Here is a 26733-nt window from a genome sequence, read left to right as displayed (position 1 = left end):
GCCCGTGGATGTAGGTTATCTTGACCGAACCACGTATATCTTTGTGTCATTTAAATTTCTTGTTCTTATTTTTGTTATTATTAAGGTTCTGAAAATATTTGTTTGGGGCCATAATCCTAACAAACTGGTATCAAAGCCCTTTTTATATTTGTGGGAATATTTTGTTACTACACAATGACAATCACAAGGGCGGTTGTGGAGAAGTTTGACAGAAATGTCAACTTTGGGATGTGGCAGCTCAAGATGGAGGCCATTTTGGTCAAATGTGAAGTTGATTTGGCTATCTAGAGCATGGAAAAAATGCCAAGGATATGAAGAAGTCAAAATTTTTGGAGTTGGATAAGAAGACCCCGTTCGAGAATTATCTTAAATCTCTCTGGTGAGGTTTTGCGGAAGGTTTCTACGGAGACTTTGGCTAAGGCAATATGGGATAAGCTTAAAGCTTTCTACATGAAGTCTATTGAGAATCTCTGTACCTAAAGGAAAGCCTTTATATGCTTTGAATGGCGGAAGGTACATCATTACTCTCCCATCTTAATAATTTTAATTCAATTATCATGGATTTAAAAAATATTGATGTTAAGATAGAAGATGGGGATAAGGCATTTCTACTTTTGTGCTTATTACCCCAATCTTTTAAGAATTTTGGTGATACCATGATATATGGAAAATAATTTATCTTTTATCAAGAAATCAAGTTTGCCTTGACATTTAAGGAGCAAATAGATAGAGGTATCACTGGAGACAATATTGGGGTTAATGCTGAGAGCCTAGTTGCTAGAGGGAGATCAAATAAGAGAAACTATGACAATAGTAAATCTAGACCGAAGTTTAGACATCGAAATATGAAGTGTAACTATTGTCATAAGATGAGGTACATTAAAGTTGCTTGCTTTAAATTAAAAAATAAGCAAAAGGAAAAATCGGTTGAAAAAAGAGATAACACATTTGAAGCTAATGTTGCTTCTGATGACAATGAAGGTAGTATTTTTTTTTTTTTTTGTCACTCATAATAGGGTGCGATCTACAGATGAGTGGATTTTGCATACAAGATGCTCTTATCATATGTATCCCAATAGGAATTTGTTTGCTACTTATGATTATATAAAACGTGAGTCTTATTTTCTTTCCGATGATTTGCACATGTTTCTTTATATGTCCATAGGTGACACTGTTGACATAGTAAGGGTTTTTGTTACATTTGTTACTGTTCCGGAGGCTGCGGTTATTCTACGGACAACCTCCGGAGCACAAACACTAGGTGAGGTTGTCCGCGCGGAGCCAATCGACTGGACATTTAAAGATGTACGCAACCACGTTTACAAGATTTTCTATTGGATTACAACTTAACTATCTCACAAATAAATTCTTATATAATTTTGCACAATGTTGGTAGCTTGTTCGTCGCCTGTAACTACGGTGTACGGCCACTTTGACGGTGCATGGGGCGTTGCAGCATGGCACGTGATTCTATGATGATTGACGTTTGTTTGTGGATTGATGCTAACTGAGTCCTTTATGTTGGTTGAACTTGTTGTTTCTGCTACATTTTGTGTGTTTGTTGCTACGCTTTGCCATATATGTTAGGCTATATTGCGAAATATTTATGTTTCTACACAGTGCGTACTTGCTACAACTTATGGTGATACATAATTGCCGTAATATTTCCATATTTTGTAATGTCATTTGGCAGTATTTTCTCACATCGTACAGGTTTTTCGTTCCCAAAACCATTTTTTTTAGGTTATTATTGAAAAAATAAGGAAACCTTTTTCGATACAATAAATTGGTCGTTACAAATACTGGTACAAAAAATATTAACTAGGTTTCTGGAAACCAAATATTGTAACGATTTACTACCGTAACAAAAGCCGTTACAAGTGGATAAGCGTTTATTGTAACGATTCTTTTATAACGGTAAATGGCCGCTACAAATAAATCGAAAGTACAATGATAGCGTTACAAACACTGTTACAATTAATGCGTTGACTACCAATTTTTTGTTGCGAAAAAAGTCGGTACAGAGACTTTTTGTAACTCGAGTATATGCACCGGTCAAAATTCGGTACAAAATCATTACAAATAGCTTTTTTGTATCAAAAAAATGGCCATTTGTAGCGGTTATTGAAACCGCTACAAATGGCCATTTTTTTGGTAGTGTCATGAGATAAAATAAAGATATTAAAAGTTGATGTCTCTGTTTTATATAAAAACCAATGCTAATGCCAATAAAATTAAAATATGTCCACCATTATAGTATGGATAAATGTAAGAGAACCCTGAGCAATGAAATAGAAATTGTAAGTAATTTTTTTCTCAACTATAAAGCAATATATATATATATATATGAGAATATGCATCTTGATAAGTAGTAGTTAATGATAATATATTGAAGACAACCTTGAACCCCAAAACAAAATAAAACCGCAATAATTCAGTCACATAATTAACATTCAGTATCAAAGTTAATTATTAACCCCTATATGCATAGGTTGTATCCGATTGTTTGATATTTTTTATAGCAGTGAAACAAGAATGGAGGACAATGACACATGGAAAGGGTTTGTCTCCAACTTACCATTACAATCCGTGCAAATTGTAGCTGTGAATGAATTTCCCAACTAAGACAAAATTTATAATTAGCAGCAAGTTCCAAATTTTCATAGACTAGAAGGCAATAGCTAGACAATTATTATATCTAGTAAAAGTTCTGAAAATAACCAACTCAAATTAATCAATGAAAGACTTAGAAGCAGTTGAGGTATTTTGACGAGCAGTTGGCGGGCGCGCGTGAATTGGAAGGCACATAATCAGCAAAAGAGGGACACGGGGAAGACGAACCAGGATCCATGGGACCCAACCTCGATCACAGGACACCAACTTCATTCCACAAGCCACCTCAACCAAGCCAGCACAACCCAAAAGAATTTTACAGACATACCAAAACACCGAAACACTACAATACTTACAAAAACGATGGGGGAGACCAGATGGGGAAAGGGAGAGCAAAAAACCGGCACAATAAGCTGGCGCCAGCACCAGTTGACGATAGGTGGACGGAAAAAAAATGCTGCGCAGCCAAGATGTGAATCACTTGAATTCTAGGGAGAGACCGAAGCGAAGCGACACAACAGGGTACCCAAAGAAACACAAGGGTGAGCCTAGGATTATCTTTCGGACTGACAACGGCCAGCCATCACCGGTCGAACCGTGGCCGACAGCGAATCTATTGTTCAATGAGGGTTAACGAGGGATGGTTATCAATTTGGGGAGAAATGAACATCGAATTATGTAAAGTGTTCAGATGTTGTGTGTATATCCGATTTATGAAAGTGTTATCACGTCTTAACGTATTTCTTTTTAGTTTTTTTTTTTAATTTTATTAAAAATATTATAGATGTATATATATAATTTTTTATATATAAATATTTTTTTTTCTTTTGTTACGGTTTGACCTACGTAATAAATATATTTAGGACGATATTCATTATGATTGTATTTGTTACAAAGTAATAAGCGAAACAAATACAAATAAAAGTTGACCAAATATAATTTTTTTTGTCACGATCATTTTCGTAATAAAAACTACTTTTTGCTACAAATTTATTGTTACGGACCATAAAACTGCTACAAATAGACAATTTTTTTTTGTAGTGTTACTTTAATACAATAACTTAGTTACAATATTTTAATGTTTTTGATATATTAATAAATGATTTGAAACTAATGCAGGAGTTTTCGAGTTTATTGGACACGTAAAACAAAAAATATTTGAGTCCGACTGGACGGTTAATCAATATATATCATTTCATACAGGAAATAAATATTTAATTTAGTATAGACAAGTATGGCTAAATTTGTCAATTAATCTCGCGTTGTCAGTTATACTAAGGATATTGGGTGTTGTTGAAGTTTGTGTTTTTCCATTTCCATTTGTTATTTTGTAGTGATTTACTTGTAGAAAATATATTGATATGAATATCATTTTGTAGATGGTAACATTTACTTTAATACAATAACTTAGTAACAATATTTTAATGTTATGATATATTAAGAAATGCATTTGAAACTAATGCAGGGGTTTTCGAGTTTGTTGGGCACGCAAAATAAAAAATATTTTAGTTTGACTAGAAGGTTGATCAATATGTATCATTTTGTACATAAATTCAATATCTAATTTAGCTAAAATTAAATATTTAAATAATACATAAATAATATCTAAAAATATAATTCAAAAAACGCATCAATTCATTTAACTTATACACCAAAATAATTACGAAATATGCTTAAAAGTTAATAGCTTAATAGTGCAGGAAATAATGAGAGCAGCTGAGAGAAAACAGAAATTAATGGGAGCAGATGAGAGAAAGCAGAACTAAATGCAGGAGCGGGGAGAATCTGGCGGATTTAATGCAGCCGACTAGCCGTCGCTTGAATTCCGCACAGCAGCAGACCAACCATTGCTTGATTTCCGCACATGACCAGCCATCGCTTGAATTCCGCACAGCAGCCAATTTTGCTTACCTCTATGCAGAAGTTTCTGTGCTGAATGAATGTAGTCGAACCAACTATAAATGCTTCCGCTGGTTTATGTGCAAAGTTAATACAACAGTCATTCAATTTATAATCATTGTACACGAATTTTTGCACTAATTAATACAAAATGGATATTTATTAAAATTACATAATAAATAGTTAGTAAAATAAAATATATTATTTATTTAAAAATATTTATTACGCCAACATTAAATATTTTAATTATATTTTCTTATAATATTTAATTTAGCTAAAATTAAATATTTAAATAACATATAAATAATGTCTAAAAATATAATTTAAGAAACACATCAATTAAATTAATTTATACACCAAAATAATTATAAAATATACTTAAAAATTAATAACTTAATAGTGCTGACCAAAGTAAATGCAAGAGTTGGGAGAGTCTAGCGGATTTAAGGCAGCCGACCAACCGTCGCACTATAAGAAAAAATTATTTTTGTAACAAAATATTTTTGTCTCTAATACTACTTTTTCCGTTACTAATGACATTAGAGACGGAATTAGGAATGAAATTATGTTAGCTACGTGAGCTTTAAGGACGAAATTCCGTTACAAATATATTATTTTTTTGTAGTGTCGCTTGAATTCCGCCCAGCAGACAATCAGTCGTCGCTTGAATTTCACACAGTAACCGACTTCGCTTACTTCTATGCGGAAGTTTCCGCGCTGAATAAATGCAGCCGACCAGCTATAAATGCTTCCGCTGATTTCGGTGCAGAATTAATATAGCCGTCATTCAATTAATAATCATTGTACACATATTTTTCACTAATTAATAATATTTATTAAATAGACACAATTTTATAATATAATTCAATAGGAGAGAACCCTTTCAATGTTATAATTGGTCGATGGTGAGTTCATTTGTCCCTTGGTCATTACTCCAATTCCCTAAATTTGTAATAGTGAATTTCATGTCATTGTGTGGATTACATTGTAAAAAGAAATATATCAATATATATTATTTAATGGTGTGTCAACGTACCATGCTACACGCCAATTCGTTAAAAATTTAAAATATATCAATATATATCATTTTGAAAAGAACAATTTTTTAATAATACTGTTACGTATGAAATTTAGAATTAGGTTAAAACGTCCAAGGTAAAAGAAAAAATGGGCCTGGTAATAGAGTTGATCGAACTGGCTGAAGGGCACCGTGGGGAACTCAAGGAAAATACATTAATTTCTAAGGAGAATGCAGGGCGGAAGGGCCTCAGGTCGGGAAGTCCTCAGGTCGGGAAGTCTTCAGGTCGGAAAGTCCTCAGGTCGGGAAGTCCTCAGGTCGTAAAGTCTTCAGGTCGGGAGATCCTCAGGCAGGATGTCCGTAGGTCGGAAAGTCCTCAGGTCGGGAAGTCCTCAGGTCGGGAAGTCCTCAGGTCGGGAGGTCCTCAGGTCAGGAGGTCAGCTCGGGAGGTCCTCAGGTCGGGAAGTCCTCAGGACGGAAGGTCCTCAGGTCGGGAGGTCTGCGACTAGACCAGTAAGTCGGATGGTCTTTAGGTCGGGAGGTCTGCGACTAGACCAGTAAGTCGGATGGTCCTTAGGTCGGGAGGTCTGCGACTTGACCAGTAAGTCAGATGGTCTTTAGGTCGGGAGGTCTGCGACTGGATCAACAAGTCGGGTGGCCCGCAAGTCAGGAAGATTGGTAGTCGGGCCAATAAGGTGGAAGAGTAGTGTTCGGACCAAAAGGGCGGAAGGTCTGCGGTCGGTCCAAAGAGGCGGATGCTATTAAGAGTGGAATAGAGTGATAATGGTGGTCTGCTGAGGACACGTGTCAGCAGGAGAAGGGTTGGCAGACGGTTGAAAGGGAGACGTTGTAACCGTTCAGGCGACGGTTTCCAGTACAATTTCTTAGGAAGTATTTAAGGATTTGGATTTTTCTTGAGAAGGCATCTTCAATCAACTTCAACAAAGCAAAGTCAGATTTGGGGATCACCACTTTAAATTTCCAGCATTTTATTTTCAAGTTAATTTCTTTATGTACCGAACAGTGTTTAGAGATTCCTAATCTCAGGCACTAATTAATCAAGTTTAAAGATATTTTCCATATCTTTGAATTTTACTTTTTGTTTGTTGAAAAAATACATCAACGCATTGGCGACCACAGTGGGAGAAAAACAAGATTGCTGATCCTACATTACCAGAGAATTTCATACAACTGAGGTCTAGCCGAATCATCAGAAAAATCAGTATGGCAGGCTCACAACCTCAATCATCATCAGCACCGATGGGAGAAAATGTTTCACCATCAGTTATGCCAAATCCAGGGGAGATTCCCCAACCACCTATCGATTGGTTGTCTTATGTTCAGCAAATGAACAATCAGCAGAATGTGTTTATGCAGAACATGTTGCACGAGCAACAAAATCTTATGCAAAACATGTTAGATCAAGCTTTGTCAAGGGTTACTTTTCAACCGACTCAGACGCCGCCAGGGGTGTCACCATCAAGAATGCAAGCGAATTTTGCAGGGCCATCATATGTGGACAGTACACTTCCAAGCGCCACAAATTTCAACCGAATAGATAGGAGAAAGACTCCTCTGACTTTCCCAAATAATATTCTTTTGGGACCAAGGTTGAAAATGTGCAACCGAACATTTCAAGAGAGGAAAGGCCAGGGGGACATGTGCAGGATCCCATTCATATTCCTGTGAAAAATCCCATTGATGTTCCTGATCATCAACAGTTTCATTTGGGTGAGGAAATTGCTCACGTATTGAGGGTTTTGTTTGGTCTAAATCCTCAGATGGCCAACCGACCTGCTTATCAAAGATGATTTCCCGAAAAGATTATTAATGAATATCCTCTCCCAAGGAATTACAGGCCACCAGATTTTCATGCTTTTTCTGAAGAGGATGGGTCATTCACTATAGAGCTCGTGGGGCGTTTTACAGCGCAATTAGGGGAAATTGGTAACAATCCTTTTTACAAGTTACAACTGTTTGGATTGTCTCTTACAAGGACAACTTTTTCATGGTTTGTAAGTCTGCCACCTGGGCAAATACAAACTTGGGAAGGTTTAGAAATGGCGTTTCATGCCAGATTTTTCAACCCCCTGCCAACGGTTTCTCTGACTGATTTATTGAAGATGAAACAATATCCAGAGGAATCAGCTTCACAATTTATTGAGATGGTGCGATTAATGAAGGGACGATGTCCTACTATAATCAATGAGAAGGAGATGACCAACTTAGTGGTCCGAAATATGCATGGTCGCCTAAGAGATGCGTTCACTGCACATGATGTCGAAGATTTGGCAAGCCTCGCATCCAAGGTTGGACGTTTAGAATCTCTTTTCAGAGAAAGGGATCAGAATTTCAGGCGTAATAAAGGCCAACATATGGCTAGTATGGAATCAGAGGCATACGATTTTGATTATGATCAAACAGAAGAGATGACGGCCAAAATAATTTCAGGGAAACCTTATGTTTGCTCTAAATTAAAACCAACACCAGGAGCAGAAATTAAAGGGCAATCAACCTTTGACAGTTCAAAGGCCGACAAGATATTTGACATTCTGTTAACCGATGGTCAGATTCGAATTCCTAAAGGGCAGAGGTTGGCTACTAAGGAAGAGATTAAAGGGAGGCCGTACTGTAAGTGGCATAACTCCTTCACACATAATACAAGTCAATGCAGTCATTTTCGAAATGAGATTCAAAAGGCTATCAAGGCAGGACGGCTCAAGTATATTACTTTGGGAGTGGAGCAGCAACCATTTCCAAAAATAACGACAGCGATGGTTAATATACAAGCAACTCCCATAAAAGAAAAAGAGAGTTCATCAAACAGTGGCCGAACAGAGGAGAAGCTCAAGGTCTGTGAAAAAATGAAAAATGGGATAACCAAGATGGTTCTTTTAGTGTGGAATTAAAGGACCAGGTTGTAGTTCGGGACCACCCGACCAGGAAGACGGGTGCGGTCGGAAGCAAATGGACTCGAAATAAGAAACCAGTACCAATTGATGTGGATCCTCGCTTCCCAGGCATGAATCGTACTCAGATTCGGAATGCCAAACGCAGATATGCTGCAAGATACAGAGACAAGGTCGCCTCATCAAAGCAACCGAATGATACCCCGAGGCGCTGCCCAATATTCTGAGGGAGGTCGGTCCATCAGGGTCGTCTCGTTTGAGCAGCCGAATAAGGCAAAGGAAAGTCGGCTCAGCAGGGTAGCCTTATCAAAGCAGCCGACCAGCGTACAAGACATTGCTAATAACAAAGAGGGAGGTCGGTCCATGCAGAAGAAGGGTAAAGACCTGTCTGATGAAAGAGTTAAGGGTTTCAGATGTCAATATTGCGAAAAGGTTAACTTTAACCCATCACTAGAGGAATTTTGCTTGGAATCTTTGACTGTTCAACACAAAATGGAAGTCGGAGACGAAATTCCAGAGAAGGATTCAAGGTCTGTCAAATCTCGACTATGGCCACGTATTCCTTGCCGAATGACATAAATTAATTGGGTTGAGGAAGAACCTTTGTGGGCAAATCTGGTGGATGAGTCTATATAAGAGCCAGAATGGGCAAAGATTGCAAACCCTGACTCTCAATCACAGGTCCCTCCAATTGTCTTCCCTCCTATTCCATAAGGCATGGCGTCTCATCTGAAGCCTCTGTACGTTAATGCTCATGTTTGTGGGAAACCAATTACAAAGGTTTTCATTGATAACGGGGTCGTTCTCAATGTAATGCCATTAAAGACTCTCAAAAAATTGGGGAAAGGGATTCATGATCTATCTCCTGTGGATTTTGAGATGACTAGCTTTACAGGGCAGCCGACCAGACCAGAAGGCATGTTGGTCGCTTCCATTGAAGTCGGTCCAAAGAAGATTTCTTATGTCTTCTTCGTGGTGGATGCAGACACCACATATTCAATCATGTTTGGACGAGATTGGATTCATGCATGTAAATGTGTGCCATCAACACAACATCAGCAATAGATGTTCTGGGAAGGCAACCAGGTCTTCAAAATGGAGGCAAATGACAATCCTTTTGGAGCATCAGAACAAGTTGAAGAATCAGTTTTCTATTCTGGTCATGTACCTCCAATGTATCAGTTTTTTATGGCTAATGACTACCCAAAAAAGGGTTTTAAATTCATTGGCCAGAATTCAATGTCCTTTTAAAAGAACAGCGGTACTATATGGCTCTTTAGTAAGCCAAACCTACTCTATATAATACCTTAATTATGGAAGAAGCAGAATTGCAAGATTGTAGTTTACTTATTAATAAGTATTATTTAGATCAGTTTTTTAAAAAAGTAGAAAAAATAAAAAAATGTGATGTTCATTTCCAAGAAGATGAACAATTTCGTTGGCCTGATCTGTTAGAAAAAACGGAGCCAACTTTTTCAGCACAAGACCCTTTGCTGGAATTTAATTTAGGAACCGACTTGGTTCCAAAAATAATCAGAATGAGTGGTTATTTGTCTAAAGAGCAACAAATATTGATGCTCGAAGTTATAAGAAACAATATTGAATGTTTAGCTTGGGACTATTCAGAAATGCCTGGTCTAGAGCGAAGTTTGATAGAACATCGACTGCTCATTAAGAAGGATTTCAAGCCCTGTAAGCAATTTCCAAGACGTATGAGTCCTGACTTGATGCCTCAGATTAAAGAAGAGATCCAGAAGCTTCTTAAAGTGGGTTTCATCCGACCTTGCCGTTATGCAGACTGATTGGCCAACATTGTACCAGTGGTTAAGAAAAATGGTAAGATCAGGATATGCATTGATTTCAGGTATCTTAACATGGCCACCCCTAAAGACGAGTATGTGATGTCTATAGCCGACATGCTAATTGACTCAGCAGCAGGGCACAAAATTCTTAGTTTGATGGATGGTTATGCAGGATATAACCAAATCTTTCTGGCAGAGGAAGATATTCATAAGACAGCATTTAGGTGTGCAGGAGCATTAGGCATTTACGAGTGGACGGTTATGCCTTTTGGCTTGAAGAATGCTGGGGCGACTTATCAGAGGGCAATGAATGCAATTTTTCATGATCTCATTGGTAAGTCTATGGAAGTCTACATTGATGATGTTATTGTCAAGTCTTCCAGTTTTGAGGAACATTTGAGGGACCTCAAGGATGCTTTCAGTCGGATGAAGAAATACAAATTGAAAATGAACCCGACTAAGTGTGCTTTCAGCATATCATCTGGGAGTTTCTTGGGGTTCTTGGTTCATGAAAGGGGCATTGAAATTGATGCTAACAAGGCTAAGGCAATCCTTACTAGCCGACCGCCTCAGACGGTTAAAGAAATTCAAAGTCTGTTGGGAAAAGTAAATTATCTCAGGCGGTTCATTTCCAATGCAGCTGGCAAGGTCAGGCCAATCACTAAATTATTGAAGGTAGGAGGAAGCCCCTTTGAGTGGGGACCAGACCAACAGATGGCGCTGGAAGCCATAAAGCAAGCATTAACTCAACCACCTGTGTTGATGCCTCCCAAGGAAGGTCGGCCCCTCAAACTTTATTTGGCGAATACCTATGAAGTGGTCAGTTGCTTATTAGCTCAAGATGGAGACGATGGAAAGGAAAGGACAATTTATTATTTGAGCAAAACTCTCACAGGACCAGAATTAAATTATACAATGCCAGAAAAGATGTGTTATTCATTGGTGTTTGCATGCACCAAACTTGAACATTATATGCTGCCAAGAAGAGTTGAGGTTATTTCAAAGGTTGATCTCATCAAGTTGATTTTGCAAAGACCTACAATGCAGGGGAGACTCATGAAGTGGGCCATTAAATTAGCTCCCTTCTATTTGTATCATTCTCTCTTGAGGGCGGTCAAAGGCCAAGCAGTGGCAGATTTCTTGGCAGACTTCACAGGTTGTGAAGAACAACCGACCGGGTGTATATCTTATGTAAGCACCCGAAATTGGTTAATATTTTTTGATGGTTCTACCTCAGCAAACAGATCTGGTGCAGGCGTCCTGTTGGAAGGACCAGACGGCCAAAGGGTCAATTTGCAGCTTCAATTGGAAGATATGACCCATAATTCAGCAGAATATGAAGCTTTGATCTTGGGATTGGAAGCATTGATAGCCAAAAAAATTCAGTCGGTTATTATAAAAGGGGACTCTCAATTGGTGATTAACCAGGTAAACAAAAAGTATGTTTGCAATTATCCTCACCTTCGGAGGTACAGGGATTTGGTAGGTCGGTTACTATCAAAAATCTCCGAAGTGATAATAGAGTTCGTCCCTATAAAGGAGAATCAATTTGCAGATGATTTAGCTCAGAAAGCTTGCAAGGGAATTCTAAAGGATATGTGCGCAGAGGTCGGTCCTGAGTTTGAAAAAGGAACCGACCGGGAGACTGAAACAGCAACCGACTGGAAGATAGAAGCAGGAACCGACTGGAGGACAGAGTTTTGTCATGTATTTACAAGATCCAGGAGCAAATGTACCAATTGGAATTCGCTTGAAAGCTTTACGATTCCAATTGGTAGAAAGAGTGTTATATAAGAGGACATTCGAAGGATTGCTTTTGAAATGTTTGGGTCCTGAGCAGGCGTTGGAGGTGATGACAGAAGTGCACAGTGGAATATGTGGAGCTCATCGAGCAGGTCTGAACATGAGATGGGCTATTCATCGCTTAGGTTTCTTTTGGCCAAAGATTTATGAGGACTGCATACAATTTGCCAAGGGTTGCCAAGAATGTCAGAGGCATGAGCAACTAATTCATTTGCTAGTAACAGAATTGCAAGCGATGGTGAAACCATGGCCTTTTAAATCTTGGGCTATGAATATCATTGGTAAAATTCATCCTCCCTTATCCAAGAATCATTGTTTTATTTTAGTTGCAACAGACTATTTCACCAAATGGGTGGAGGCGGTTGCTTTAAAGAATATGGATAAGAAGGAGATGATTGATTTTATGTTGAATCAGATCATATATAGGTATGGAATTCCTCATTCGTTAACAACCGACCAAGGATTGGTCTTTACTGGGGAGAAGTTGTTAAGCTTCTTGGCAGAGTTTGGCATTCGTCTAAGTCATTCTTCGCCTTATTATCCCCAAGCTAATGGGCAAGCAGAAGCGGCTAACAAGATTATCATTGGGATCATCGAGAAAACGATTGAAGGAAATCCAAGGAAATGGCATTTGTTGTTATCTCGAGCCCTATGGGCACATAGGAACAACAGAAGTTCTGTCACAGGATTTTCACCATATCAACTCACTTTTGGACAAGATGTTGTGTTGCCAGCCGAAGTGCAGGTCTCATATGGACGCACAAGCCTTACCAATGATAAGTTTACTGAGGAATATCAACAAATGATGTTGCAACAATTGGAGAGTCTGGATGTCAACCGACTTCATGCAATTGATCAGATTGTGAAGCAAAATGAGATCAGGGCCAAGACTTATGGAAAGAAAAAATTTTACAGAACATTCAAAGAAGGAGACCTGGTCTGGAAGACTATTCTTCCAACTTATAAGAAGGTTGACCAATTAGGAAAGTGGTCTCCAAATTGGGAGGGACCATTTATAATCCAAAAGGAAAATGGAAATGGTGCCTTTATTATCATAAATCAATAAGGTAAAAGGGTACATGACTGTATTAATGCTAGATATTTGAATATGTATTTTTCTGCCTTTTCAGACTACAAGAAAGCATGAAACAGTAAGTTTTCATAACCCATTTGCCAAGGGTTCGAACCTAACAAGGGTTCATTCATTGTCAAATGTTGATTCGTGCAGAGGATTATCTTCTTCTGAGTCAGAGGCTTCATTCCAACGATTAGGGATTAGTTCTGGCTCTTCATCAATAAGGTCTTCTAAGTTGGGCCGATACTTTTCCCACTGATCTTGCATTTTCTCAAGATCATAGTCGGTCCGAGCTTTCATGTCTGTCAGGGCTTGGCGTTCACGATCAACAAGAGTACGTAATCTTGAAAAGACTGCATGTTGGTTGGAGAAGGTTTGACCCCAAACAAGGTCTGGAAGTATGGCGGTCACATGGTGTTCAATCAAATCCATGTGATGATCAATGTCGGGAAAACGACTTTGAATATCCCAAAGGGTCTCATATCCCTCTACCACGTTTTCCATCAGGTGAATGACACAGTGGATGGTCTTTCGGCCTCGTTTGGAAAACCTGAATTTGTAATCCAGCTGTTGGAAGATGTATAGTAGGTCTTCAGCGTGACCTCCAACTAGATGATTACCCACGAAGAAGGGTTGAATGACGCCTTGCCAATTGTTTGCAGGAACATGGGGATAATGAGATGGCATTTTAATGCTTGTGAACAGACGTGTTCAAAGTTGAGTTGTTTGATGATTTGCAAGAGCAGCAAATATTTATAAGGAGATGATTTGTTCGGTTCCTGAAGAGTGGGAGTCTTGGAAGGTGATCCTTAATAAAAGGAGAAAATTTTGTTTGCCAAGTCAAAGAATTACAAAAGGGATCTTAATACAAGTTTTATTTGAGACCATTTGTCTTCTGTTCTAGAGCGCCGTCTATTATTAGCAGCCGACTGGTACTACTTTATGAATTGGGATCGGGCGTGAATCTTTAGCTCCTGGTCCAGGTCGGCTGCATTACTTTGGTACCAATAAATCAGACGTTGCTCATCGTTGATATGTCCTTCCAGAACAGACCTTTCTTGACGGAGCGTCTTCAGCTCTGCTTCTATTTGCTGGATTGACCCCTCGATTTGTGCCTTGACGTTATTCAGGCTTTCTAGTCGGCCAATTGCTTGTTGAATGGATTCCTTGGTTTCAATCAAGGAGGCCTCCAAACTTATTTGTTCCAGGTCGGGCAAGGGGGTCTCAGCCGTCAAAAGTTGGGCGAACAGAACTTCATTTCTGAGATTGGACAGTCGCTCCATTAATTGGTGAAGAATAGGGGCAGCAGCCGACTTTGAAGACATTTGGAACAAGAGACCACCAACAGCTTGAAGAAGGCTGTCAAGCAAGTCTGACCCCAGGTCGGGGAAAGATTGGTCAACAGCATGTGCAATTACAGTTCGAACATCCATCGGAATAGGGACCGCCGAAAAACGGGCTAGGTCAGAACATCCCTGAAATAAAAGATGTTTATCTCAGACTGAATGAAAAATGAGTATTGAAAATTGATTGTGAGAGGTTGCATATACCTCTGGACGGATGGTGGTTGTTGAAGGCGCCAAAATAACCCTAAGTCTGGAGGGTCGGGCAGCTGGTATTTCGATAGCTGATTCGTCGGCTACTTCGAGTGGATGCTGAGGTACGGATCTAGGTCTCTGAATGGTGGAAATATAATGTGTCAAAGGTCATGCTAGCTTGTATTTTGGTACATTGGAGGAAGAAATTTTAAGTGTTTACCAGGTTGACAGAGGTCTCTGAGTCAGATGAGGGAATTTCTGGTAATTCCTGTAAGAGACCTCTTGGCGGTACTGGTGCAGGTTCATTTTCTCGCCTATCTGCTTCTGGAAGAGGGTCTGCTGCCCCTGGGTCGGCAACCTCCAAGTCGGCCGCCCTTGGGTCGGCAACCTCCAAGTCGGCCACTATTGGGTTCGGCAACCTCCAGGTCTGCTACCCCCTGGGTCGGCAACCTCCAAGTTGGTCGCTGCTGGGTCGGCAGCCTCCAAGTCGGTTGCCCCTGGGTCAGCAACCTCCAAGTCGGTCGCAAGTTGGTTTGATGTGTCTGGGACGATTGCATTAGAGGCAGCAGAAGCAACATGAGGTAACCTGCCCATTTCTGAAGTAGTTGCCTCACTAGGAGATGAGACCCTTGTTGTTGCCTGTTCAGCGGCTGAGGGTATTTTATTCAAAGCCCGGCGCTTGGTCGGAGGCTCAGGTTCTGACAGTCGGTCCGTTGGTGGTTGTGCCGCTTTAGTTGGTCGAGAAGCAGGTTGGGCGGTCGCCCGAGCCGAAGCCACACCTGAGTATAAAATAAGGATTAATATCATGCTAAGAAAGGATCAAGGTAAATTGAAGGCATGAGGTTATACCCGGATGAGGTCGGGACTTCATAGGGGGCCGACCTGATGGGTGCTTTGTTGGGGACGGTTGACTGTCCCCGGAAGGGGGAATAGATTGAGTCTGAGGGGCTTTTCTCTTCCTCTGTGGAGTACCCGACTCATCGCCCTGAGTAATCAGGTTCCTTCGGGTGTTAGTCAGAGGGGTTGTCCCTAATGTAATTGCAGGTGGGGGAAGAAGTATGCCCATCCTTGTCAGGGGCAATCAAGGCCCAAGTAACCGACCACCACTCCCAGAAAGACTCAACAGAGGTTGGAGAAGATTTGTAAGGGATGTAAGAATTAGAGGTGATGTAATTTGTAAGTTGTGATATATATGGGGCAATTGCATCAAGAATAACTCTCACATCCGGACTTTGAATTATTAGATGGGGATGAGCAATGGGACCAGGTAGGCCTTGTTGGCAGCCGAATTGGCGTGCCATAAATTGAGGTTGGTAGTTGAAGGTATAAAATATTTTGGGGCCCTTTTTATCGATTTTCTTACTGGTGAATAAAGACCTGGGTTTAAGGGCGACATCCCAGGAGAAACGGTAAGTCGGATGTGGAAGTGGATTTGGTTGGGACAAAGGCGAAGGAACAGAGAATGGCCAAAACAGACCGGAAGCATAACCAATATACTTTTTGTGTATGTAAAAATTGTTGTCATTTCGATTATCAGTAAGAACGGCTGTTATGATTGGATCAGAAGCCTGGAGGTTATTACAGCCTAAGCAAAGTCGGTTAAGAGCTACTCCTAGGGATTTCTCAAGTGTGGGAGCAACAGGAGAATGGCCAAGTTGGAAGGCGTCGGGAAAATAGAGACGGAACCATAGTTCCAAGAACCAAAAAGAACCCGACGCAGCAATGTCTAATTTTTTACCGTCTTTTTCAGTAAGGCGAACACTAACTCTAGATAATCCTTCAAAGAGATTGGCAAGGAAAAGGATGCCCAACGAAAAGAACCGACCCGAGGCTATGTGTATAGCAAGATCAAGATGAGAAGGCAAGACACATTTCAAATGAGAGACTACAACATACTTACAGAGCCAAAAGAGCAGAAAAGCGGTGTGCTCTCGATCGGTTACAGGGGTCCCGTCAGCTCCTTGTTGGTCATTTAGAAATTTAGTCCAGCCCCATTTTCTCACATCTGTCAGAGACCAACCCAAGTGGTCTGTGTTGGGCCCTTGTCCATTTAGGGCACCCATTACAGGGTCTTCCCCAACGATGGGCAGATGAGCGATCATGGCTACGTCCATGAGGGTGGGGCCGATGGGGGCTGTTAGAAGAAGGAAGGTGCAAACCTCAGAGTGCCAAAACGCTGTCATGGCTAGGAGGACTTTCTCATGTAAATGGCACGGGAGCGTTGACAGACGTATGGCTTCATCGATGTGTTGAGTTTTCCATTGCTCCTGGTAATGTTCTACTATTCTCTGGTACCAGGTACGGTAAGGATCCTTGGGATCCATCATGTGTGTTTTGATGTTGTCATGAAGACGAGTCGCGTTGTAGTTGGGGCTGTTGATCGCCAGCAGATTCCTTGCCTCCAAGACTTCCCTCATACGATTGGAGTCTTCAGCAGTTGTGCAGTATGGACGAACAGTTGGGGTGCGCATTTTCGTCGCCACAAGAGTGGTTTCAAGGACTGATCCATCGACAGGGAGTGCAGGGATGTATCGATTCGCCATGTCTAGGGTTGTAGAGATTATGATTCACAAAGACTCATATTGAAGGAAGGGAAGTTAATCAGGAGTGTTGTAATTGGTGCAGTTGCTTAGGGACCTTCTCAGGAGGGTTGTGATTTATGAACTTCCAAACGACGATTGATAAATGGCGTTTGAAAGTCCCTTGGCGGTGGGCAAGTTGTTACGTATGAAATTTAGAATTAGGTTAAAAAGGCCAAGGTAAAAGAAAAAATGGGCCTGGTAATAGAGTTGATCGAACTGGCTAAAGGGCCGTGGGGAACTCAAGGAAAATAGATTAATTTCTAAGGAGAATGTAGGGCGGAAGGGCCTCAGGTCGGAAAGTCCTCAGGTCGGGAAGTCTTCAGGTCGGAAAGTCTTCAGGTCGGGAAGTCTTTAGGTCGGGAGATCCTCAAGTCGGGAAGTCCGCAGGTCGGAAAGTCCTCAGGTCGGGAAGTCTTCAGATCGGGAGGTCCTCAGGTCGGGAGGTCAGGTTGGGAGATCCTCAGATCGGGAAGTCCTCAGGACGAAAGGTCCTCAGGTCGGGAGGTCTGCGACTAGACCAGTAAGTCGGATGGTCTTTAGGTTGGGAGGTCTGCGACTTAACCAATAAGTCGGATGGTCCTTAAGTCGGGAGGTCTGCGACTTGACCAGTAAGTCGGATGATCTTTAGGTCGGGAGGTCTGCAACTGGATCAACAAGTCGGGTGGCCCGCAAGTCGGAAATATTGGTAGTCGGGCCAATAAGGTGGAAGAGTAGTGATCGGACCAAAAGGGCGGAAGGTCTACGGTCGGTCCAAAGAGGCGGATGCTGCTAAGAATGGAATAGAGTGATAATGGTGGTTTGCTGAGGACACGTGTTAGCAGGAGAAGGGTTGGCAGACGGTTGAAAGGGAGACGTTGTAACCGTTCAGGTGACGGTTTCCAGTACAATTTCTCAGGAAGTATTTAAGAATTTGGATTTTTCTTGAGAAGGCATCTTCAATCAACTTCAACAAAGCAAAGTCAGATTTGGGGATTACCACTTTAAATTTTCAGCATTTTATTTTTCAGTTAATTTTTTATGTACCGAACAGTCCTAATCTCAGACACTAATTAATCAAGTTTAAAGATATTTTCCATATCTTTGAATTACATTTTGTTTGTTGAAAAAATACATCAACAAATACAAATAAAAACTATCTAAAGAATGAAGAAAAAGATTAATGTATAGAAGATTACTTTCTTTGCTGCTCATAAACTATTTGTGCAGCAGATTTGGCAACAATCTCTTGCTTTGGCTTCGGCACAATAGCAGGAACGTTCTTTTACCTCTCCATCAACATCAATTTCCTGCTTTGGCTTCCAGATATCCCCAATTTCCTTAGGTTTTACCTCAGCTTTGTAATCTGCCTCAAATGGCGGAGACACGGCCTCACATTGTGATACAGTCAAGAACAAGTAATGAATCAGGGGTGTTTTGTTCATTTCAATTCTCATTGTAAAATTATATAAATAATTCGAAAGCTTACATCTCATACGAATGAGCCCCAAATTCTGAATGGCGCTGGAGATCAATTTTGGAAGTTAGAAAATAAATTAGGTTTTGGTTAGAAAATAAAAAAGCTAGAATTTTTTTTATTAGAAATCGAACCTGTTGCGTGAGCGCTTCGGCAGTCGTGTAGGCGGTGGGGGTGTTCGTTCGGCGGCGGAAGTGGCTGGGGCAGGCGGTCGGTCGGTCGTGTAGGCGGCGGGGGCGGTCGGTTGGCAGTCGTGTAGGCGGCGGGGCGGTCGGTCGGTGGTGGAAGTGGCTGGGGCGGTTGGTTAGGCGGTCGGTCGGTCATTTGGGGATGATTTGGGTATGCTTTAGTGTTAACTAAAAAGAGCAGTCCGTCAAGGCGTCGGGGGCAGAGGATCTGGAGCGGCTGCGGCGGAGGCGGGAGAAGTCGGCCGATAGCAATTTTAGGGGAAATTCTAGTTTAGCAAAATGAAAGTTTACGCGAAGGGGAAGGAAGAGGAGGAGGGGTTATTTTGCAATTTTATTAAAATTATTAATTTTTTTATCTAAAAAAGAAATAATAATAATACACTCCACGTGCAGGCTGTAATCGCTTAGACGGAATAGACATGTAACTTTGTCGACTGAGGATCCGCTCTCCCATCCATCGTACAAATTCGGTCATTCATTTTCTTTTTGCTTCGAAATATTTAAATGCTCCTGCTGGTTTTTATGGATAATTAATACGGCCGTCATTCTATTAATAATTATTGTATACGGATTTTTGCATTAATTAATACAAAATTAACATTTATTAAAAATTACACAATAAATATTTAATAAAATAAAATATATTATTTATTAAAAAATATTTATTATGCCATTATTAAATGTTTAAATTATATTTTTTATAATATTTAATTTAACTAAAATTAAATATTTAAATAACACGTAAATAATACCTAAAAATATAATTTAAGACACACATCAATTAATTTAATTTATACAACAAAATAATTACAAAATATATTTAAAAATTGATAAATTAATATTTTACACACAAAATACAATAAATACAATTATTGAATTAAATTAATATAAACTATATCAAAACTCGATATAATAAATAATTAATTAAATAAAAATAAATTATAAAATATGTCAAAATCAAGAGTTATCAGTAACCGACTTTCCGTTTATGGTTGTCTTCTGTCCTTCTCATCTGAAGTCAACCGACTCCCCAGTGTTAGCTTTCTAAAATATATTTATATAATTTATTTTCTTTATTTCTCTCACCATTCTATCCAATCAATTCGGTCTACCACTTCTTTCATTATTTTCTTTTTTTCTCTCATCCGACCAATTCGATTAGACACTTTTTTTTTCTTTTAATTCTCTCTTCTCTCATTCTCTCATTCGGTCAACACTTCTTTTTCATTTTTTTTTCTCATTTTCTCCCTAAAATATATTTATATAATTTATTTTCTTTGTTTCTTTCATCCTCGTATTAATTCGGTCTGCCATTTCTTTCTTTATTTTCTTTTTTTCTCTCATCCTTCCATCCGACCAATTCGATCTGCCATTTTTTTTTTATTTTCTTTATTCCTCTCATCCTTTCATCCGACCAATTTGGTCTGCCACTTCTCGTAGAGAATTATTTTTCTAATAATACATAAAAAAAACTAAAAAAAAAAGTATGATATGTAAAAGTATTTTGAAAAAAAAAATTAGATTTTATAAAATTTGTTGATTGCATAGTTATAAAAAAAATTATCTATATAATTCATTTTCTTTATTTTCCTCTTTTTCCCTCCACCAATCTGGTCAGTCACTTCTTTTTTGTTTCAAAATATCTATATTCATATTATTTATTTTTTTAAATTTATATATTCATATTTATATAATATAATTTTTAAAATTTAATTAAAAATTTAAAATATATTAATATTTATTATTTTATAAAAATTAATTTAACTTATACAACAGATAAATATAAAAAAAAAATCATAAAAGAAAATTGTGCGGTGTGCGCACGTACGAACACTAATATATATATATATACACACGAGTTTAAGCTCATACGAGTCCAATCCAATCCAATGAATTCTTTAATAGTAAATGAGATCACAATACATATTAAGTAAAAAAAGAGATAACAATACTTAAGTGGAAAAAGTTTGTTTGCTCCTCTTATGTGGTATAAGTTTCACAAAATCTTTTATTTTTCCTCTTTCATTGTACACATTAAGTGTAATACTCAAATTTCAAAGTATATAAAATAATATTTTTATAACAAATAAATATTTTTATAATATTTTTAAAATTTAAAAATTAATTGTACACATTAAGTATAATACCCCAATTTCAAAATGTATAAAATAATATTTTTATAGCAAATAAATATTTTTATAATATTTTGAAATTAAAAAATTAATATTTTAAAATAAATTATATTTATATTTTGTACGTCGGTTATAATTGAAAAAAACTGTTAAAAAAATAAATATCAATAAAGATAAAAAGAATATCATATATAATTTAATAATATAATATAATAAATAGATAAAGATGTGATTAAAATAATATTTATAATAATAATAATAATAATAATAATAATAATAGTAATATAAATATAAATATATATACTAAGAAAGAAACAAATAAATCTTACCTGTGAAGGAAAGCATAATAAAAAACGTAGGGAAAAAACAAAAGAAAAAAGAAGTGGAATAAGAAAAAGATTTAATCGTCTGATTTTAATTTTGATATTGGTATTGTCTTTTTTACTCTACATAGAGTTTAATTATAAATTTTAATATAAATTTAGATATTAGAGATATTAAACTAAAAATTCTTCGAAAATTCATAACAAACTATTTGACTATTTAATCGACAAATTTCTTTAGCTAATAGCTTATTCATAGTCCTAGCGTTATATTCTCAAAATTTTGAATCGATCCAAGCCGAATCGAAAATGACAGTCTATTGCACATGCATCTTCATTCATATCTTTAAGTATTTTGATTTAATAATCAAACGATATAAATATTATAAGATATAAGAGTTTTATAGCTAGAATATCGTATTATACTAAATATAAAAGTTTGAAGCCTAATGAACTAATTATAGAAATTAGCTTTTGAATAACCAGGTAGCTCATATGTAAAAGAATATTGCTAATCTGATTTGAGCAAATAATGAGGTAGGAGTACGTTGGAGGTGATCTGGGTAAGATTGCAAAAGTCATGGAGTATCGATAAGAGGTAAGTAATAGGAAATTAAATATAATTTTAAAAAATTATGTATGCATGTTGCATTTGATTATAAATAATAATGTTAATGTGCTAATATCTTGATCATTTTGTTAGTGCATATATAAATATATATATATGTGTGTGCGCGCGTATGAATGTGTGAGACATCGCATTTTATGATATTTGATATACGTATTTGATCGCGTTGGTGAATTTATGGAAAGAATGATAGGTGAGCTGTCTTACTAGCCATTTTCTGTAAATTCAGTTATTTGACATGCTGCAAACATATTGCACAGTCTATCGGATATGTTTTACGGATCTATCGTTTAGTCGTCGTGTGCGGTAGTGCTAAACGAGGGCATCATCTAGGGTTACAGTATTTGACCCCGATGTACCGTAACACTTTAACGATGTGGACAATAGTAGTCGGACAACTGGATGACTTAGTCGAATGGTCATTCAGGGATTAAACCCATTGTAGTTGAGACATATTTTTTGTCTAATTATTCGTGTTAGGTGTTGTTCCACTCATTGGATTGGCCACTGGTGAGGTCTACCGGTAGTTTAGGATAATATACTAAACTCCAAATGTGATCCCGTGAGGTCGCGCTATGAGAAATAGAATTTCCGAGTTTCCCTTGGGTGATTCCAGGTTGCACAGATTCTACTACATTACACAGGGTAAGGCTAGACATAGGGGTCCTATCTTTGCTACCACAGACTATGGGGCGTCTTGTGGTTAATAGCAACAATGTTCGACTATCCATGTATTGATGGTGGGAGTCGTACGGTGGGTATATTGAAGTGACCGGATGACCTTTATATTAGTATAGGTTTATCAAGTCCTTTCTTGAGCTGAAAATTTTCCATCCTATTTATTTGATGATGGACTAGTGAGCCAATTATTATGGAGCCGAGGTTATTCTGGCTGCTCACTTCGATGGATGTATATATATGTACATGTGCATGATTGTCGAGTTTGATATCTTTGTTGCATCATTTTACTATTGCTATTGCATGGCATGACACGTATTTTATGAATGACGAAGATTAGACTTTATTTTAAAAGGTATGACATGACATATTTCATATTAGTTCTTAAAATGGATTAAATTCCAAACTGCTTTTAAGAAAAATATTTGGTTTAGATATGCATGGCACCTCCGGGACATGGGACGTCTCGGGATATAGAAAAACGGGCTGAGTGAGTGAACTTACATATGTTGTATTATATGTTAATTTTTAACCGGAAAAAATCATTTGTTTAGGAGTGTGTTTTTGTGAATATTCATAAAATAGACTGTGCTATATAACAATGTGCTTTTATAGTTAATCTTAGCCTTAACACTATATTGTGGGGCCCGAAGTAGGAGGTGACGGCCTCATGATGCAGTGTGACGGTAGCATTTCCAATATGAGCCAACTGTAGGTGTTACAAGTCGGTATCAGAGCATAGGTTTGATAGATTTTGGCTCTTTGGATTAAATTTTTTTTGAAAATAATAATGATACTGAATTGGTTTTGTGAGGTTTGGGTTTTGTGGGTGCATTCATTACTCTCGAAATACCCATTTAATCCAACAATCGAAAATTAGATACTACTTTGCGAGAATATCTACCCCTGCCGAAGTCGACGGAGGAGCCACCGGAGAAAAATTCTCCCCCACCGCCGCCGAAACTGTCGCTAGAGGAGTCTCCGGAGTTTCCGGAGCCACCGTTGGAACAATCGCCGGAGCCGCCGCCAGATCCGTCGCCGGAGCCACCGCCCTATGTTTTTTGAATTTGCCCCAGGGGGATGTGGGGGCTTTCCTGGGTTTGTGGTCGCACCCTCTGTTTCATTCGAACTGTTGGTCCTGAGCTTGGCCCATGGATAATACTCCATGTATAAGTTCCACAACCATTCACTGGAGTAGACTTTAAGAGGTGGCAGGAGAAGATGTTCTTCTACTTGAATGTGATTGCGCTTTCCATGTTTGTGGTACACGATGACCCAATTAACCTAGAGCCCGGTGCGGACCAGCAGACATATGTGAATTATGCATCGTGGGCACGTAGAGACTACATGACAAGAAATACCATTAGGTAGTCTCTCTAACTCTCTTTATAATGTATATTGTAAAATAAAGACTGCGAAAGGGTTGTGGGATGCCTTTGAGAAAAAAATATAAGTCCGAGAATGCCGGGTCTAAAATGTTTGTTGTGGCCCGGTTTATGAACTATAAGATGGTAAATAACAAGTCTTTCGTCGAACAAGTAGAAGAATTTCAACACATTGTTCACTCTGTTATCGACGATGAGATGCGACTACCAGAAAAGTTCATCACGAGTGTGATGATTGAGAAATTGCTCTCGAGTTGGAGCAACTTCAAGCACGGGTTGAAGCATGAGCTAAAGCAACTGGGGCTTGAAGATCTGATTGTCCGAATCCGGATATAGAAAGACAATAGAAAGCAGCACAAGACTAAAAGCAGAGATAATGCTAAAGCTAACTTGGTAAGAGATTCCTCCAAAAAGCGTGCACGCCCAACTTAAATGGACAAGGGCAAAGCCAAACAGTCCAAGTTTACAGGTAACTATTTTAACTATGGTAAAACAGAACACTAGGTTAAGGACTACAAGGCACCGAAAAAGAAGAAGCCGAGTTCCCAACTGGTTGAGACAAGCCACTGGATTGATCGTGATCTCAATAGTGACGACCTTGTCGCTGTTATGTACGAAACAAATAATGTGGAAAGTCCTAGAGCTTGGTATATTGACACCGGAGCAACCTGCCATGTTTGCTCTGACAAAACAAACTTCTCGACCTACAAGGAGACCGAATGGAGGAAGCTTCACTGAAAAATCACACAATTTGTAAGGTCCAAGACGGTGGGAACGTGGAGTTGAAGATGACCTCTGGTAAAGAACTAACCCTGAAAGATGTCCTGCATGTGCCAGACATTCGGAAAAGTCTCGTCTCAATATCACTACTAGTTACACATGGTTTTAAACTTCTCTTTGTAGCAGATAAATTTATATTATCAAAAAATGAGATGTTCCTAGCTAGGAATTATCTTACAAATGAGTTGTTCAAATTGAATGTAATGGTCGTGCGCCGAGCACCACCTACTGATAATAAAAATGTTGTTTATTCTTCGTACTTGATCGAGTGTTCTGACTTATGGGATTGTAGATTAGATCATGTAAACCTAAATGCTATAAAAAGATTAGTAAATATGAATTTACTAGATATAAAGAGGTGAACACTCAAAAAAATGTGAAATTTGCGTGGAGGCCAAAATAGCAAAATTACCCTTCTCGTCTGTCAAAAGAAGACTAAGCCATTAGAGTTAATTCACATTGATGTATGTGATTTAAAATTTGTGCAAACTAGAGGTGGAAAGAAATACTTCATCAACTTTATCCATGATTGCACAAAGTATTGCTATCTTTACCTATTAAGGAAAAAAAACAAAGTAATTGAGACCTTCAAGAACTTCAAAACTGAGGCAGAAAATCAACTTGATTGTAAAATCAAGACAGTTCGAAGTGATAGAGGTGGCGAATATGTGGCCCCGTTCGAAAAATTATGTAACGAAAGTGGCATAATTCATCAGACAACGGCTCCATATTCACCTTAATCGAACGGTGTTGCAGAATGCAAAAATCGAACACTTAAGGAAATGATGAATGCCTTGTTGATAAGTTCAAGACTTCTCCAAAACCTTTGGGGGGGGGGGGGGGGGAGGCGATACTGATTGCAAATTATATCCTGAACAAGATTCCACTTAAGGGTAAGGATGTCATCCCTTACGAACTATGGAAAGGCAAGAAACCCGAATACAAATACTTCAAAGTGTGGAGGTGCCTAGCAAAAGTGGAATTTCCGCCTCCAAAGAAAGTTGCTATCGACCCAAAAGTGGTAGATTGCATATTTATCGGATACGCACTAAACAGTAGTGCTTATCGTTTCATAGTTCACAAATCGGAAATCCCTGGAATAACCGAGGGAACTACGATAGTTATAAGGAATGCCACATTCTTTGAAAATATCTACCCTTGTAAGGAAATGATGCAGTCCAACCCAAAGCCCGTAAATTAAGAACTATAAGGTGTAAAAAGACAAATGACCAATAGCCTTGATCAAAAGGCTTCAGAGCCTAGGCGTAGTAAAAGGAAAATGGTCGAGAAAACCTTTGGTCCGGATTTTGTTACGTATATGTTAGACAATGATCGAATAACGATCAAGGAAACACTATCTAGTCCTGATGCTCCTTTTTTTAAGGAAACAATAGCTAGTAAAATAGACTCAATAATGCATAATAACACTTGGGTATTATCTGTCCTACCCGAAGGTTGCAATCCACTAAGGTGTAAATGAGTTTTGAAAAAGAAACTTAAGGCTGATTGGGACTATTGACAAATACAATTAACATCAAATATTCAATATAAATATTAATTATAATCAAATATACAAATATAACTATTTTATAAATAATAAAAAAATATTAACAAAAAGTAAAATAAACACAAAAAAATATAATTTATATACATTTATTGAAATTAATAAATAATTAAAAGTTCAAACCAAAAATAAAAAAATAATAACAAAAAACACCATTTCTGTACGTTCAACCGAACGAAGTTATGTCTCAGTCTCTCAAATGATAGAGTGATTACCCTCTCAGATGATAGAGTGATTGAGAGGGTGACAACTCCAAAATTGCATGATGAATTAAAGTAACCCACCCTGCAAAAATATAATTTTGCTATTTTTGTAGAGTGAGTTGGTCAGGGATGGTCTAATGATATCCCCATAATTTTATTT

The 26733-nt window shown here is 38.4% G+C and overlaps 1 protein-coding gene and 1 long non-coding RNA gene across 4 annotated transcripts; both read right to left on the bottom strand.

Moving 5' to 3' along the window:
- Positions 1-4219: 4219 nt before the first annotated feature.
- On the bottom strand, positions 4220-19253 carry LOC127253082 (uncharacterized). Of its 2 annotated transcripts, none has more exons than XR_007839201.1 (3): positions 18827-19232; positions 18415-18739; positions 4220-4583 (listed from the first exon to the last, which is right to left on the bottom strand). It is a non-coding gene; the product is annotated as an uncharacterized LOC127253082 (long non-coding RNA). The 2 variants fall into 2 exon arrangements; XR_007839202.1 differs by lacking the exon at positions 4220-4583 and adding an exon at positions 4934-5266 and having other exon boundaries at positions 18827-19253.
- LOC127253081 (uncharacterized) lies at positions 13794-18098 on the bottom strand. Of its 2 annotated transcripts, XM_051277514.1 has the most exons (4): positions 15507-18098; positions 14878-15436; positions 14670-14795; positions 13794-14594 (listed from the first exon to the last, which is right to left on the bottom strand). In XM_051277514.1, exon 1 carries the CDS (start codon positions 17198-17200, stop codon positions 15668-15670), a length of 1533 nt encoding a protein of 510 aa, XP_051133471.1. In that variant the 5' UTR covers positions 17201-18098; the 3' UTR covers positions 13794-14594; positions 14670-14795; positions 14878-15436; positions 15507-15667. The 2 variants fall into 2 exon arrangements, with proteins under 2 accessions (XP_051133471.1, XP_051133470.1); XM_051277513.1 differs by having other exon boundaries at positions 14878-18098.
- Positions 19254-26733: the final 7480 nt, after the last annotated feature.

Source organism: Andrographis paniculata, unplaced genomic scaffold, assembly GCF_009805555.1.
Source record: "Andrographis paniculata isolate CXL003 unplaced genomic scaffold, ASM980555v1 Contig49END, whole genome shotgun sequence".
Classification (NCBI taxonomy): Eukaryota; Viridiplantae; Streptophyta; class Magnoliopsida; order Lamiales; family Acanthaceae; genus Andrographis; species Andrographis paniculata.
This window is presented reverse-complemented; position numbering and strand designations above follow the sequence as displayed.

Bases quoted from the DNA above. Each gene is read 5' to 3' on its own strand.
- LOC127253081 (XM_051277513.1), bottom strand. From the start codon at position 17,200: ATGGCGAATCGATACATCCCTGCACTCCCTGTCGATGGATCAGTCCTT.